The 14,704-nt window shown below is 40.2% G+C and overlaps 1 protein-coding gene across 1 annotated transcript; it reads right to left on the bottom strand.

Annotated features, from left to right (window-relative positions):
* Window positions 1–570: 570 nt before the first annotated feature.
* auh (AU RNA binding methylglutaconyl-CoA hydratase) lies at window positions 571–14,702 on the bottom strand. The gene is made up of 11 exons (XM_042509134.2): window positions 14,561–14,702; window positions 11,651–11,959; window positions 10,105–10,172; window positions 9,281–9,368; window positions 9,086–9,172; window positions 8,329–8,421; window positions 7,400–7,456; window positions 5,778–5,965; window positions 5,621–5,671; window positions 3,434–3,481; window positions 571–2,297 (listed from the first exon to the last, which is right to left on the bottom strand). The coding sequence occupies exons 2-11, from the start codon at window positions 11,880–11,882 to the stop codon at window positions 2,220–2,222; spliced, it is 990 nt and encodes a 329-aa protein (XP_042365068.1). The 5' UTR covers window positions 11,883–11,959; window positions 14,561–14,702; the 3' UTR covers window positions 571–2,219.
* Window positions 14,703–14,704: the final 2 nt, after the last annotated feature.

The following is a 14,704-nucleotide window of genomic DNA, read 5'->3' on the forward strand; positions in this document are numbered from 1 at the left end:
TTTTGAACTGCTTCAGTCATTCATTCATTTTCTGTAACCGCTTGTCGCGGGTCGCACCCTGGACGGACAAGACAACCTTTCAGGCTCACAGTCACACCTAAGAGCAATTTAGAGTCACCAATCTGATCTTTGGGATGTGGGAGGAAGCCGGAGAACATGCAAACTCCGCACAGAAGGCCCCCCGCGCACGGACCGCACCCCATTCCAACCCGGGTCCGAACCAGAGTAGAGGCAACAGCGCTAACCACGACGCCACCGTGCCGCCCTGCTTCAGTCAATCGATACTCAAAGATCATTACACATTACACATCATTACACAAATCACAGATTTGATTTCCTGTCACTACAGAGCATGTTGTGGTCTGTTCCAAGCATGCACTGTGCTCCGTTCTGTGTCCACCAGCTCCTACCTGTACCTGAGTTCACTGCATGTGACGGATTCAAATCTCCATTTATGAACCAAACGTCTCAACCTGATGTATCTCACGTGGAAGCGCAGGTGGAAGGAAAACGGCAACATCATGTCATTAAGTATTTTATGCACACAGAACAACACAAACACAGGAAACATTTCAGTATTGAAGAAGTTTATTTTCACAGCTGTGTGATACAGTCTCCTGCTCTCAGGGCTGTCCCACACTGAGGGAGACACAGAGGCTCACTTCATTGACTAAAATCACACAATATCATCATTTTCACTCTGCCTGATTCATTCATCAAGTTTCAGAACTGCACTTTTATGTGTGTGTTTTTAAAAAAAAAAGTATGCTGAGGTTTCTGAAGTAAAGATGTCTTTGAAAGATGAATATCAAATACATCTCTGGGAAAAAGTCAAGGTCCATTTCCATCCTCTTTCCAGGGCTTTCAACCAAAGTCACTGGTCTACATCAGCAGATGAAGTTCTCTCAGTATGAGCAAACTATCAGCTGAATGCCAACTGGACAAACTTGAAAAAACTGGTAAATGGACCTCCCCACTTTTCCCAAAGCTGAGAATACACATGATGCTCAAAAATAATGCACTTTTAAAGGTAATCCACATTTCCCAAGCATGTCTGATATGTTGCTCTTAGCAACAGCAAAGGTGTTTATATTCTGTTGGCCAGTTAACCCTTTCAAACCACAGCGAAGTGGCTTTTTTTTCCCACACACACAAAGTATAAAAAGAAGAAAGAAAGAAATGGCCTGTTTAAAACATTTAATTGTGTAACTTTTCGTAATTAATGTTATCATAGTTTTTCCCCAGCTTTTTAAAAATAATTTTCTAAACTTATTAATTCTTGCAATTTATGGAACATTTCTTATCAAGTTGCTAATTGCCTTTTCTCCATGTTTATGAAATGTTGAAATATTGTGAAAGGTGTCTGAGTGCAAGTGATGTGGATCCAGGTTTTAAAGGGTTAACCAATCAAATGAGGCAGAATAACATTTGGGAGAACTGCTTGGAAGCCCTAAAAGCCACAATGTCTACTGTGTTTTTCTTTCATTATAGCATGTAAATTTTTTTGATGGCATAAACACTATTTTTGTGGAAAAATTAAACTATTCTCATCACACTTGATTTAGGCTATGTTTTGTTTTTGTTATCAGCACAGGGAGGCAGAGGCACCAAAGTCAGATACCGTCAAATTTTACACATCAGTCTCAAAATGTAAATACCACCCTCTGGACTTTATTTAAAGGCAAAAAAAAAAACAGTCTACGTTATGATTTCATGCAAACTCCTCTGGTGTTGTTCAGTGTTGTGAACCCAGGAGTTAATCTCTACCTAAGTAAAAAGCAATAAACCTTCTGATGCATCGTTCATGTGAAGCACTCACAGAAATGGCTCTTGGATCGGTTCATTAGTCAGGAAGGTTGGGGACCAACTGCCAATCAGTGTGCAGACTGCATAAACCAATTACACTAATTCATGTTTGAGACTGCAGTTTGAAGTTAATTGGGTAAGTAGTAAGTGTTGTTAGCAGAGGCCAATGACTGGTTAGTTTGCTTAGTGGTAGGTGACACACCCTGCAAGTGCTTTCCACTTGAACATTCATGTCACCGGCAGAAACATGAGCCAGGAGCGACCCTGATGACCTGCGGTCAAGCGGGTGTCCTCTGGGTGCTGTACAGGTTGATGTGTCGACGAGCACAGTTTCACCCGGAAATATGTGGGAAGCAGTGGAACTGAAGAACTGGAGGCAGAACTCTGGGACGGTTTGTAGAAGGAGCGTGGCTTCACTCTCCTTTGTAGTTGGGATGCCTCTTCTCCTTGAACGCAGCCAGACCCTCCAATCGATCTTTCGTTGGTATCACCTTAAAAACAACACTAAAGTGTTAATTAAAAAAACCCCAAAAACTCCTGAGGGAGACCCTGAACTCTGACCCCTTTCCAGCCAATTTTGTTCTACTTTGTGTACCTAATTTTGAGCTGTTCAGAGCATTTTAACCAAAAATGAGCTGGTTTAGAAGTTGGTTCTCAGCTGGAATAATAAAGTAGCAGCTAATTTCTGAGCCTGAAGAGCGAACCGTGATGACATTAGTGGGAATGTCATATCCCAGCTAGCAGGGAATGTTCCAACAACACTGGCTAACATTGTCAATAAGTTGTGATAATGTTTTAAAGAAAACATTTTAAATGAATGTTCAGTAAACTTTTTAAGTTTAATTTTACATTTAAATTCACATAATTGTATGTAAAAATACAAAATTTTTAACATGTTGATGCTTATAGGGAATGTTACCCAAGCTTTAAGAAGAATATTCCGGGAACTAAAAGATATATTACAGCCTCTACAATGAGAATAAAGTCGAATTAATACCTCTCTAACACCCTCACTGATTTCAGGGATTCACCAACGTTTTCTTATTTTTGCCTCTCTCTTAGTGAAGAGAACATTTTACGACTGATCCAGAGCACTCCTACCAAGATAAGAGAAGAACATCTTGTTTTTACAGGCCACAAACTGTTATTCAACACAAGGACAAATGAGTTTTATATTTGACATTTTAAACATTTTAATTAGAAAATTATTTTTATAACTGTGTAAGTCATTTTTCGTGTGAGATTCATATATACTGTATGTATGAGGACTTGCTGCTTTTCCTTTTAATTATTCAAATTACTTTGATTTCTTAAATGTATTTTAACCTTTTTGCATGTGTAATTTTACTAATACTTCAATACTTTTCCTAAGTATAAGAATAAGTTCTTCTTCCAGCCTTTTTTTGGTGTTCTTATTTGAAGTTATTTTGGATAAAAGCATCAGCTAAATAAATGTACTGTGATGTCAATGGTGTGACAACAAGGCTAACAGCAGGAGCTCTTCCTATCCTGCCAACATGCCGTGAAACCACAAGTCTTAGCCAGGCTGAACTGATAAACTGACGACCGGATCAATCATTCATCCAGCAGGGCAAGTAAATGTGAATTCAATTGTTTGATTACTCACCTGGGCATAGCATGCTTCTTCAATAGCCAGACCTGTAGCTAAATCCACCTGAAAGAGAACGTGGCATCTCTTAGTAAATGTTCACACAACAGCTTAAAATGTCTACAATCATATATTCTTTGCCTCATGCTCTGGTTTCTCGGCTACACAACACGAGGGATATCTCAGGCCAGAGGTGTTGATGTTTTTGCTGTGGACTTGAAGCTTCCAATCAACAGCTGGACGTTTGTGATAAGGCTGGTACACACTCGAGGATAATTAGGCTGATTCGCCCCTTACGACAATCGGGAGGAGCATTCCCAATTCCGGGCTGGTCCCAACCGATTATCTGCCCAAATAATCGTTAAGTGTGAGGGGTTAGCTAAACAATCTTAATCTTACCGACTGTATCGGAGCCCCTCTGATCTTGAATCACAAACATCAAACGTGTTTGAAATTTACGATTGCCGTCTCTGATGGAATACTGAGCGGAAACTCGTAAAAGCCAATGGGAGTGAGGAGACCGGAAAGCGTCACCAAACGGATATTGCGTACATGTACAACTCAAAAAACATGGCGGGCAACAACAGGACTTCTGTCTCCCGAGCCAGCCACTCACCTCCAACTCACGCTGCAAAATGTATATTCCACGCTCACTCCGTCTTCAGCAATGAGTTGATCCATAACTTTTTTGTGTTTTGGTTTTTTTCGCTGCAAACCAAGGTGCATGCAAGTGCAGCCAGCTGAGGCCGGCAATCTTCTGCTATCTTTGTTCTTCTTCTGAAGTCATGTTTGATCACGGGAGACTCCACTGTGACATCTTAACTACAAACGGCGAATATGTGGTCTCAGGATCTGGCCGAATCGCCTTGTGTGCGCGTTCTGACGATCATATTAAAAATCGTTTAAATCCGTCATTATGTCTGTGGTCTTGCACGTTTAAAAAATCGGTTAAGATTTGAAAATCCTCCAGTCTGTTCCAGCCTTAACAGCTTTCCGAGTCGCACTGGTACTCTGTGGTCACAAAATGTGACTAAATAGTCACGATCGAAGCTCTGCAGGTACAAAAACATACATACACCTCACCTGCTCACACTAGCACCACTACCACTTATTAAGTTAGACCGTTACCATGGTACATTGCACATGGACGTGCCGCGATACATGGACGTGCATGAGAGAGCAGGCAACCCTTCACCAGGACATGGATCAAGAATGTCACACCACTGGGGTACAACATGTGTCAAACCTGCTCTGACGTTCCCAAAAGGCTCAACAGCTGGACGCACACTTTCTCTGTGCAAATGCTCAACTGTATATCAGCATACATTAATATGAGTGTACCCAAAACTTTTGTCAGACAAAGACCACCTAAGAAGGCTGAAGACAGCGCACACAAAGAGCACCTGAGCGAACACCATCCCTTTATTTCTAGTGCAGTCTGTTGTAACCAGAGACTGTACATAAAGATGGACAACATGACAGGTCCCCCAAAGTGAAACTCTTCAATCTGGATCGCCCCCTGGTGTCTGTCTGCAGTATAGGTCGTAAAGCCCACCCCTCCATGTTAGTGAATGGACATAGTCCAAACTAAAAACTCAAATAAATAAATTTTTCCCAAGGATGGTTTCTGACACTTAGGGTAGTTCTCATCATCCTGATGTTTGTTCAAGTGTTTGTTTTCGTGATAAGTTCAGTTTTAATGAGTTCTTTAATTATACAAAAAGGGGCTTTTCCACCATGATAGATAGCTGTGAAAGCCAATCTGTGTGCTTGCATTCAATGTAGCTGCTTGTGATTGGTCAGGTGTTTTGGCAGGAACTACCACACTGCAGATATCGCTACAGTATAGTCTCAGGCTCTCAATCACATCACCAGCGCAAGATGGCAATGCCTGTATCTCGGATATTGTAACCTCACCTAATCATAGCAGAGGTAATTGGGGGGGTGTCGTTGTAACACCTCAACATGTGTCAAACCCCACACTCCCATGGGGTCAAAGAATTTGACTCAGCCTCTTTTAAATATCATTGCAATGGATGAGCATGTGATGAGATAACCACCCAGCACTGCCAGGGGTGGAGGGTACTCTTCAAAAGATTCAAAAGATGTTTAGTTTTGCAAATTGACACACTGCTGTAAAACTGAGCCAAAGCAAACATAAAATTATAAAATACAATAAAAGCAGCCCTGCCCTGTGAGACTCACCTCTATTCCCTGGTTGATTGCCAGTTTCGCCATCCTGACTGCAATGGGACCCTGTGGAGCCCAAAATCAGTGACTAAGTGACTGTCTTTTTAAAGATTACAAGGATTCATAAACTGATGTTTGTGATGCAAACTGCTCTTGTGAGAAATGATGTCACCTGAGGGTTGATTTCGCGGGCGAGCTCCAGAGCCCGCAGGTAAGCAGCATCTCCGCTCTTGTTCTGCTCCACAGAATGATTGACCAGACCCAGGCGACACGCCTCTGCTCCATCCACCGCCCGTGCAGCAAAGATCAGCTCCTTGGCCTGAGAGACTCCGATCACCCTGGGTAGACGCTGTGTGCCACCTGCACACGAGTCATGACAAACGAGGATGAACACCCCAGACACTGAACAGGCTGACTTCAGTTAAAAGTCACTGCTGTAAAAATAGCCAATATGAACCTTACACAATACTTATGAGTAAAGCCCCGACTGATATATCCAACAGACGATTTTATGGGCCGATCTTGGCCCATCACAGATATATCAGTATCAGCTTATAGGCTGTCCACAATGCATGATATGATCGGTTAATATTTTTAACAAAACATAAATAATGCCGAAAAAGATGTTTAGAGTAGTTCAGAATGATCAAATTCCCAATAAAGTTGACTCTTCGCATTAGAAGTTATTTTTGACAATATATTTTATTGTTAAACTGTAAAATATCCTGTATCCATAGATACCTTTGTCAGAAGTATTTGATAATCATATCTGAAGGATAAATGCATTACAAAATTGCATGTATGTTTAATATTATCAATATATTAGCGATTAGATACATTAACATCAGAATGTTTCGCTCTCCAGTATTGGTGTCAGACGCAAAAAACAGTATCTGACAAGCTCTCATTATAGGGTGCTGACCAGAGACTGTACAGAAAGATGGAAGACCCTGCTACGCTTAAGTGAAGCTAAAATGGCCCTGATACAGCTTCTGCCATCTTGCACTGATGATATAATTGAGAGCCAGAGTCTGCGCTGTAGCGATATCTGCGGTTGGGGCATTCCTGCCAAAACACCCGCTCGACCAACCGTGAGCAGTTTAATTGCACAGAAGCACGTGGATTGGCTGTTACAGCTCATGTAGGAAAATCCCCTTTTTGCAGAATCGATTAACTCACGCCCGACCTTCAGTGACAAAACCATGTTTGGGAAAACTCGAGTTTTTAGTTTTATGTCCCATTCACTAACATGGAGGGGAAGGCTTTATGACCTATACTGCAGTCAGACACCAGGGGGCGATCCAGATTGAGGAGCTTCACTTTAGGGGAACTGTGGTGTTGTCCATCTTTATATACAGTCTGTGGTGCCAATCACAATATCTTCAATTCAAGTCTGATAAGAACTCTGTACCGTCACCTGCAAATAAATGCAAGTGTGCCTGAAAAATACTTTTCAGAGAAACACAGAAGATGGTCAGATTATAATAATAAACAGAGCACGGCTCCTGTGAATTTGTAAAATCAGGCAATCTGCACCAACACGTTGGACAGGTCAGTGTATGCCGCCTCGTGACTTTCTCGGTGAACATGTGATTTAACCAGCAGGTGCCTCTAGAGTAGCCATCCCCTTTAAGGATGACCCCCTCACAGGCTCGCTGCAGGGGAAAAAAGGTTTTTCAAAAGACCTTCATAATCCCAATGTACTGTTAAACTGTTTAACCCCTTGAAGTGCAGATGTGGCTAAACATGAAGATTTTCACTGGTAATTATAAAATAAAAAGAATCCAGTCTTACCTGCTCCAGGAATGATTGCAAGTTTGGTCTCAACTAGTCCCATTTTGGCAGTGTTGGCTAAAAAGATCAGAGAGCAGTGTTATTGCTTTCACATAAATACTACTACACTTGTAGTATAACAATAACAAAATAAAAATTAGATTGATTATCATTCAAAGGTCAGTACCATCACTCATCAATGCCAGAGAAACACACCTACTGTAGATATATTTTAAAATATTAAGTGTACTTTCTATTTAGGCCACAATCATTCAGAATTAGGGTAATTTCACTGGACTAGTCCAATAAAAACACTTGTACAGACTTTGTTTCTGCTGAAGCTACTTTCTGCAGCAATAACGCCATTTGTAGGCACAGAGAAGCTTTTCAGGCTTTCACAACTCAGAAACATGTTAATCTACTGTCGATGTCACAATCTTTTAATGCATCTGGAAATACAAGTTGTGACACTGCTAAGTTGAGCAACACATGACTGTAAGTGAAGCAGTTACAGGTTGCTCTGGACAAAAGAGATTTCCTGCTTTGAAAAGGATTGAACACAGTGGTTGCTCTCTGATTGTTGCCCTGCAGCTGCTCATCTGTCTGAAGGCTGCATTAATCTTACAGCATGTGTAGCTGCCATCAATTAAACTTACGTGCTGCTGATAAACATTTAAAGTGTTTTGCACATAGACCATAGACCTTTAGCCTGGAAAAAAAACAAATCTGCAAATTCTTTTTTAATTTGTTCTGGCAAATGCGTCTGCTTCACATCTGTCTCTCATGTTTCATTACTCTGATTGGTTGCAGATTTATTCAAATGCATCCACAGGCCCCTTGATTTATGGCTGTTGGTAACAGTCCTTGGCAACTGAAACTGAACTTGGAGGTTTTTTAGACTGACAGGCATTTGCAAATTGTTCTGACAGTGCCAGGCTACAGAAATTTACAGGCGATTCTGATGTCACAAGCCAGGGCCATCTCCAAGCCTCCTCCTAAAGCAGCTCCATCGATGGCAGCAATGGTTGGTACGGGCAGGTTACCTGAAAATGAAAAGTCAATAAAACACCCATCAAGACAAATTAAATGTAATTACACCGGAAACGACATCAGCTTTCTGGGGCTGTCAGACACATTTCACTAGCAATTAAACCTCTGAAGCCTGAAAATTGGTTTGATCTCTTTGAAAACACAATAAAAAAACATAATGAGCAACTTACAAACCCACAAACTGCTAAAAATAGCAAAAGGTGACAAAGAAATTATCTGAATTTGGCTGGGGAGAATTATTAGATATGATCAAAGAATGTGGAGAAATTTTGAGAAACCTATATTAATCATTCTCTTAATTTTCTATTTTAAATTATTTTACAGAAAACAAGAAAAAAAACAAATATCACTTCCTCAAGGTCATTTTGTTGTTTTTTGTGTGTTTTGTTTTCACGTTTTTGTGCTTTTTTCCTGATAACTTTCTCTAAATTTCTTGATATTTTCTGTGGGTCAGTTCTTAAGTTGCTTGACACCTTTTTCTTGTATTTTTGAAAGAAAACGAGCCAATTTGCTCAGGTATTAAAGGGTTAAACTACCTTCACAAGACAACTAGAGCTACTCATGACAAATCCAACTACATTGCTGAAAATGTATTTTCTTTCATTTTTGAATCTACAATGAACTCATGAGGAGCCAGTGAGTTTTATCAGTTTTTACCGAGCTCTGTGATGAGAGCTCTTGCTTTGGAAACAAACGGTCCCACTTCACTCTGGTGCATCTTGGCCCTCTCCTTCAGGTCTGCACCTGCACAAAGACACAGAGCATCAGCATCAGGATGGAGGCCTGTGGCCTCCAGAAAGACATTCCAAACAGTTAAAAATCCCACCAATACTCTAAACAAAGTACGTGTACCTGCACAGAAGATGCCAGGAACCAAACTGCATATAATGACGCTGCGCACTTTGTTATTCTTCTTGATGTCCTCCACAGTCTCAAACATCTAAAAGACAAGTTTTACAAAAACAAAATAAATAAATGTCTCAAAATTTCTCATTTCTAAATGTAAAATTCACTTTGTAATAACAAACAAAATTAATTATTAAGTGAAGTATATTTCAGGAAAATAACAAGTTAGACAATATCACCAAAAAATAAATAAATAAATAAACCTGGGCCAGAGAAGAGAAACGTCAGTGGGTTTTTATTTTGATTTACTGAATACTGTTTCCATATATCGTTTCATAGTTAAGCTGCAATGAGGCTTCGTTGAGGATACACATGAACGTGATCAGACAAATTCTGTTCTGTATGAGCAGGAAAAGTCCAGGATTCATAAGCACTCAGATGTTCAACAGGCTGACCTGCTGCATAGCAGATACTAAAAAGAGTTGTGTGTTCATTTTCACCCGTTACAAATAGAAAGGTATGATAATAAACCATAGGTCACAGAGGCTCACAGAGGCTCGCAGAGGAGCTGATGTGCACACGTCCAAAATCTCAACAGTGTTTATTTGGACCTGCACGTCAAGAAAGTTGATCCAACTCAGGTAAGAAATGGAGAAGAAAACAAAAGTACAACATATCACACTCACATAAAGGAAACAGTCAAGTGATCCCTGTGCAAATTAGATCACGTGCACACCAGAGAAGCACAATTCAGATTCACCTGTGTTTCCAAAAATTTACTTAGTCGATTTATAATGTTAAAATAAATCCAAGTTTATTAGTATACATACCAGTTTGACCAGATTTTTGCTGATGGCATTTTTTGCTTTAGGTCGATTTATCCCAACAACAACGATACCTGAAAGACAGAGTGACATCAGGCTGATAAACAATGTGACAGAGGTAATTAATGAAGAGCAGCATGTTAGACATCACATGATATTATGATGATGTCACAACTGAAAAACGCAAACGTCGCATACCAAGATCACACCATGTGTCCTGATTCCATACAGCAGACTACAGTCCAGCAGATGTATGCACTATATACTAATAGTATATTGTTTTGGCAGTTGGATTGTACTGGAAACAACATGCTTAAATGTGTTTCACACACACACTGATGGTACAGCATTGGGAGCAATTTGGGGTTCAGTATCTTGCCCAAAGATACTTCAGCATGCTGAATGAACAAAATGATGATCGAATCATCAACTACTGTTAGCTGACTTTCAACTTTGACTGAGTCAAGCTGTGTTTCTAATTGCATACTTCTCTATTTACCTTTGATAGGTCCTGCAGCTGCCTTTACAAAGTACGCACCGTTGCGTGCAGTGAGCACACACTCCAGACATACTTTTTCTTCACAACATTACACCCTCAACTTTTGCACTCTTTCATAGAAATCTGTTGTCCTGGAGATAAAACAAAAAATGCCATTCACCAAGCTATGCAGAGGCAGAGATCAGTCCAGAGAACTCGGCTGTGTTTAGTTCACAATCTACTTAGTTTTAACTTTTAAGTAATAAGTGCATACATTGTTGATTCTAACATGCAGCACTGTATACTAGAGAGTAAAATCATGTATGCATTTCTCTGTCATTGTTTTTTAATATTAATGTCCTTTTGTTGTTGTTCCTTTATGATTATGTTGTTCACTTTAACAATATTCCTTTTATTTGTCTTCAACCAGTCGTCAGTCACTTGAATGTGCTGTCATTTGTCACTGTAGCTTCTGTCAGCTGGCAGGCTGTCATCTGTTTGGCTCAATGTGACGCATCTGACGCTGTGCAGAGGATTTTGGGTCACAGAAGTCTAAAAAGCATACTGGCTTATGTACTGCAAAATTTGACTGGATGTATCCAAGTATTTCTGACGAACTGTATTTGACATACTATGCTTTTTCTTCTGGCATGCTAAACAGTAGTGTGGGAACACACAGAGAGTTTTTAGAGCTCCAGAAATACTCATTTCATATTTTCTTACATAAAAATGATCCAGGTTTTTCACAAAGCTGTGCAGAATTACAAGTTGGGAAAAGGAGATGGCTGATATCAGATCTGCAGATTTATGCAGTTTTGCGTACATTTAAGGCCTTCACCTCAGAGACCGATATCTCTAAACTACATGCATGTAGAAATATTACTAACACCTCTGACAGGTTTCTCAGTAGGAGTCGGGACTTGACATCACGTAACGGGTGACGTCAACGCGTACACTACTTTTGCCACTGGCTTCACGCTGTTTACTGGAAGGCTAACGGGACCTCCGTGTGGACAAAAACAGCCGTTGGACACAATTGCATTTGAATGCAAAGTGAGTGTGAGCGGGACCTACCGGCGTCCTCTCCGTCCAGGTGTCGGACTCGCAGGTCCTCCTTGGAGTCGGAGCTGTAGTGTCGTGTCCGTGCTCCGAGGGCGCTAAGGCGCGAGGAGGCCGACACTTGACCGGAGAGACCATAGTGTCCGCAGCCCGTGAAGGCCGCCGCCAGCCGGCGCACGGCGTCCCGGCCAGACGCCTGCCCGCGGAGCGCTTGTAGCAGGGCTCTGTGTCCCACTTGGACCGCCATGCTGAGGAGTCGCAGTGTTGGTTGACTTTCAACTTTGAACCCGGTCACGTGCTGTTGTCACATGATATAGTTGCGGTCTGTAATGGCGTACAGAGCATGGTTCAGAGACACACGGGTATACTTATCTCCACTGCATTTATGCATAATGTAACGGATTTATTGCAAAATAAATGAACAATTTGAAAAATATAGATGTTGAGACAAAAATATTTTATAAGGAAAAGTACGTTGCAGTTATCTTTTAACTAAAATAGTTATTTCTGTGGCGCAAACTGTACAAACACTACAATTTTTGTCTTAGTTCATGAGGAAAAATATGGCAAAATGCAGCTTTACCTTCACCTTTACATTTAATAGGTTACAGATTACTTGTTACCTTGTTAAAATGTAATACGTCATGTATCAATTTAAATAACTTCAAATAATGCCACATAGGCTCTTATATTTACTTTTCTAGCAAATGTTTTAACCCCATGACACCTGGATAGACATCAGTTTTCTTGTGGCTGCATTCAGATACATTTCAGTAGCATTTAAACCTTTGAAACCTGAGAGAACTGGTTAGATTTCTTTCAAAAACAGGAAAAAAGTAATAATGACCAAATTGTCCCACGAACTGCAAAAATAAATTAAAGCTGCAAGCAGCGATGAACGGACCCTCACACCCCCACGTAGTTAGGGGTACTGGTGGAGCTCCAGCTAAAGAGGTCGTTCATCTCTGTGAAAGTTGGATAATATACGCAAAGAGTTTGGACCCTGGATTGAGCTATTTAACATGATGTAGTACTTCCAGTGGCCTCCAGGTGGCAGTCAAGGAGAGACAAATTCCATGTTATCTTTGTGTACATCATTTGTTGTACAAACCATGTAAATATCATGTAAATCCAATTATAATAGTCGTCCCTCAATGCTTCGTTCTTGCTACCAGTAGGTGGTGCTAATATGACTAATGAATATTGTCATACAGATGTTTTCAGGGCGGGACCCCAATAAAACCTATAAGGTCTCAGGCAGATCAGACAGTGTACACCAAAGTTACAACAATGTCCTGTTTCTTGCAAAACGTCAAAATTGTACACCACATAACAGGAAAACCGTAAAAGTTTTGCGCGGACCATTGATAACTTTCACGTGGGTAGGTCTTAAGATTATACAGACAGAATTTCAATTGGATCTGATTAAGAATGTAGGCCAAGTTGATGAAAATTTAAAAAAAAAAGTTATTTCCTGTTGCCACTAAGTGGCGCAATCACGACTAGTGAATATTGTTATGTAGATGTTTTCAGAGAGGGACACTCATCAAACCTATGATGTTTCAGGCAGATCAGACAATGTACACCAAAGTTACAATAATTTCTTGTTTTAGAGACATCAAAATTGTACGCCACATATCGGGAAAACTGTAAAAGTTTTGTGTGGACCATTGATAACTTTTCATCACCAAGGGGTTGAGAATGGACACACCAATTCTGAAGTTGATTGGATGAATCCTGTAGGACAAGATAGCAAAAGTATGAGGCCCAAAAGCGCCCAAAATCAGCACAAAATTCAAAAAAGCTGACTTTCTCTTGGGTTTGGGGGGTGGGTCCAAAAGACTTTTTTGTGCATCTGGGCATGATACATACATGTGCCAAATTTCCTAATAGTAGCTGAAACCAGTCATTGGGGATACACATTAGGAGACACTATGGAGCCATTTTGCCATGCCCATTTCTGAAACCACCAAAGTACGATTTTTTTTGCCAGGCCAGACGAGCGTACCAACTTTCATGAGTTTTTGAGCATGTTCAGACCTCCAAAAATGCAATTCTTGGGAGAGAAAAATAATAATAATTCCTTGCATTCCAAGAGCGTCCTCGCACCATTCAGTGCTTGGGTCCTTATAAATAGCAAAAGGTGACAAGGAAATGATCTAAAAATTAGCTGGGGATGATTATTAGATAGTTTTGAAACAAGGGAAAAATGTCATTTCTTGTTGAGTTGCTTGTTGCCCTTTTCCCGTGTGTCTCAAGCCAATTTGCTCAGATTTTAAAGGGTTAAACTGTGCAATAGAGCTGAAAAATGTTCAGAAATAGGCTCTGCTAAAAGAAGTTCCTGCACAGTGAAAAAAACATAAAGCAACATAATGAAAGTTTTATTCTACATGTAAACTTTTTCCAAAATAATACAGGGCATTTGAATGTTATTCAACTGAATATTTTTCTCAATAACTGTAACGTTTCACATTATATTTATTTTGTAATTTAATTACACATAACAAGTTGCATACAGCTAGTTACTCCCCAAGACTAGCGATATGTCTTAAGCTTATCATAGCAACTAAGAATATCGTCTGTCTCCTAATATTACCTTTATATGAGTTATAGGTTCAGTCATTTTCATAGAGCTGAAGACAAGACAAAACAAACACACGTTGTGCAAATATAATCTGCTGAGCACCAACAGCTTTATAATGAGTGTTACTGAAGCAACCTTTCTCTCAGCTGGCATGTCACAGAAGGAAAAGCAAAGCAAATGTGGAAATACTAACAAATGATAGCTCTGTTTCATGTAAGCATCCCAGCACGTGTTTTCTGATGTGCTCTCAGGCCTCACACAGCTGTTTTAGGTGATTGTGAAATAACTCAGCAGAAACTGTGACTTAGGTCAGACTGTGAAAATAAGAACTTGTGACCTACCGTCTGCGGTGAGATCTGACTCACTCAAGACTTCAAAATCCATCGACCAAAATATTTGATTTTTTTTTTTTAAACTTTCAAATATACATATAATTATCAGCCTCAAAATCCCTGACAGTCAGACTATGCATTTAACAGTCTCAC

The sequence above is a fragment of the Plectropomus leopardus genome, chromosome 20 (assembly GCF_026936395.1).
Source record: "Plectropomus leopardus strain MGB_pleo_1.0 chromosome 20, ASM2693639v1, whole genome shotgun sequence".
NCBI classification, from domain to species: Eukaryota; Metazoa; Chordata; class Actinopteri; order Perciformes; family Serranidae; genus Plectropomus; species Plectropomus leopardus.